This window comes from Seriola lalandi, unplaced genomic scaffold, assembly GCF_002814215.2.
Source record: "Seriola lalandi dorsalis isolate HSWRI2012SDOR001 ecotype SW California unplaced genomic scaffold, Sedor1 jcf7180002050777, whole genome shotgun sequence".
Lineage (NCBI taxonomy): Eukaryota > Metazoa > Chordata > Actinopteri > Carangiformes > Carangidae > Seriola > Seriola lalandi.
Genome location: NW_019521330.1, coordinates 10,636 through 11,707, shown reverse-complemented (window position 1 = coordinate 11,707; position 1,072 = coordinate 10,636). Strand labels below are relative to the sequence as shown.

General features: G+C 43.0%; 1 protein-coding gene across 1 annotated transcript; it reads right to left on the bottom strand.

The window, feature by feature from the left end:
• Nucleotides 1–6: 6 nt before the first annotated feature.
• Nucleotides 7–1,026, bottom strand: LOC111649432 (butyrophilin subfamily 2 member A2-like; the record flags this gene model as incomplete). The annotated part of the gene is made up of 2 exons (XM_023399183.2): nucleotides 7–284; nucleotides 681–1,026. Coding segments are annotated over 2 exons (624 nt in total), but the record flags the coding sequence as incomplete, so codon positions are not given.
• Nucleotides 1,027–1,072: the final 46 nt, after the last annotated feature.

The following is a 1,072-nucleotide window of genomic DNA, read 5'->3' as shown; positions in this document are numbered from 1 at the left end:
AACATGAATCTGTGTCTCTCTGGTCTGGTTGATGATCTTCTGTTGGACTCTACAGGTGAAGTTGTTGCTGTGTCTCTTCTCCACAGTCACTCTGCTGCTGACAGTATAGAGGTCATCAGGACCTCTGACCGTCTCTGTAGGTCCAGCAGAGAGCAGCTTTCCCTCACCGTCCAGCCACAACAGCTCAGGCTCTGGATGCCAGCCTTTAGACTCACACTGCAACACCGCTCCGCTCTTGGATCTGTCAATCCCTGCTAAACTCATGGCTGGTGAGGAAATCTTCCCTGATGAACAAAGTCAGACATTTCAACAGAGACATAAGGTACTAATTTTTTTTTGATTGATGGCAATCAATTTCACATTTTATCCACTAATCCCTGTTGTTAAGTTTACGCAGTCTATATTGAAGAACTGTAGCAACACATGTGACTTAAAATGTGCTTTTATTTTGGATAACACTGATGCATGATTGATACTAAAAGGCAATATTTTTGGAGATTTGATAAGCAGTGAAAATGAAGCAGTGGTTCTGAGCAGTGAACTACTGAGGTAGCTCCCACTACAGTAGCTCTCTCCAGGACCATATTTCACTGTGGTGACACAAACACAACCTGGCAATGTGAAAACAATACCAGCCCCACTGTTGTAGCTGGTATTAATAATAATAAATGCATGCTTACCAACAACAAGTTGTACAGTAGAGTCTTTATCCAAATCTGGGAAGAAGCATCTGTATATTCCATTATCAGACATTTTGACTTTGGAGAGTTTTAATGAAATGTCTCCGTGCTTCAGTTTGTTGACGTCCACTGATGTTCGGCCTTTGTAGGATTGATGCTGGTTAATATGAAGGTCTTGATAATTGTGCCACACATGGACAAATCTGGGTTTCAAGTCAGGTCTCGCCCACTCAAACGTCATACCAGCAGCATCCGCAGCCGGTTTCAGATGGCATAGCAAAATAACATCATCACCAATCATTGCAATTACTGGCTGAGATGGTCCAACTACCTGAGATAGACCTAGAAAGACAAGAAGGAATCATCCTGCCCTCAGGCTCAGACCTCTCTTT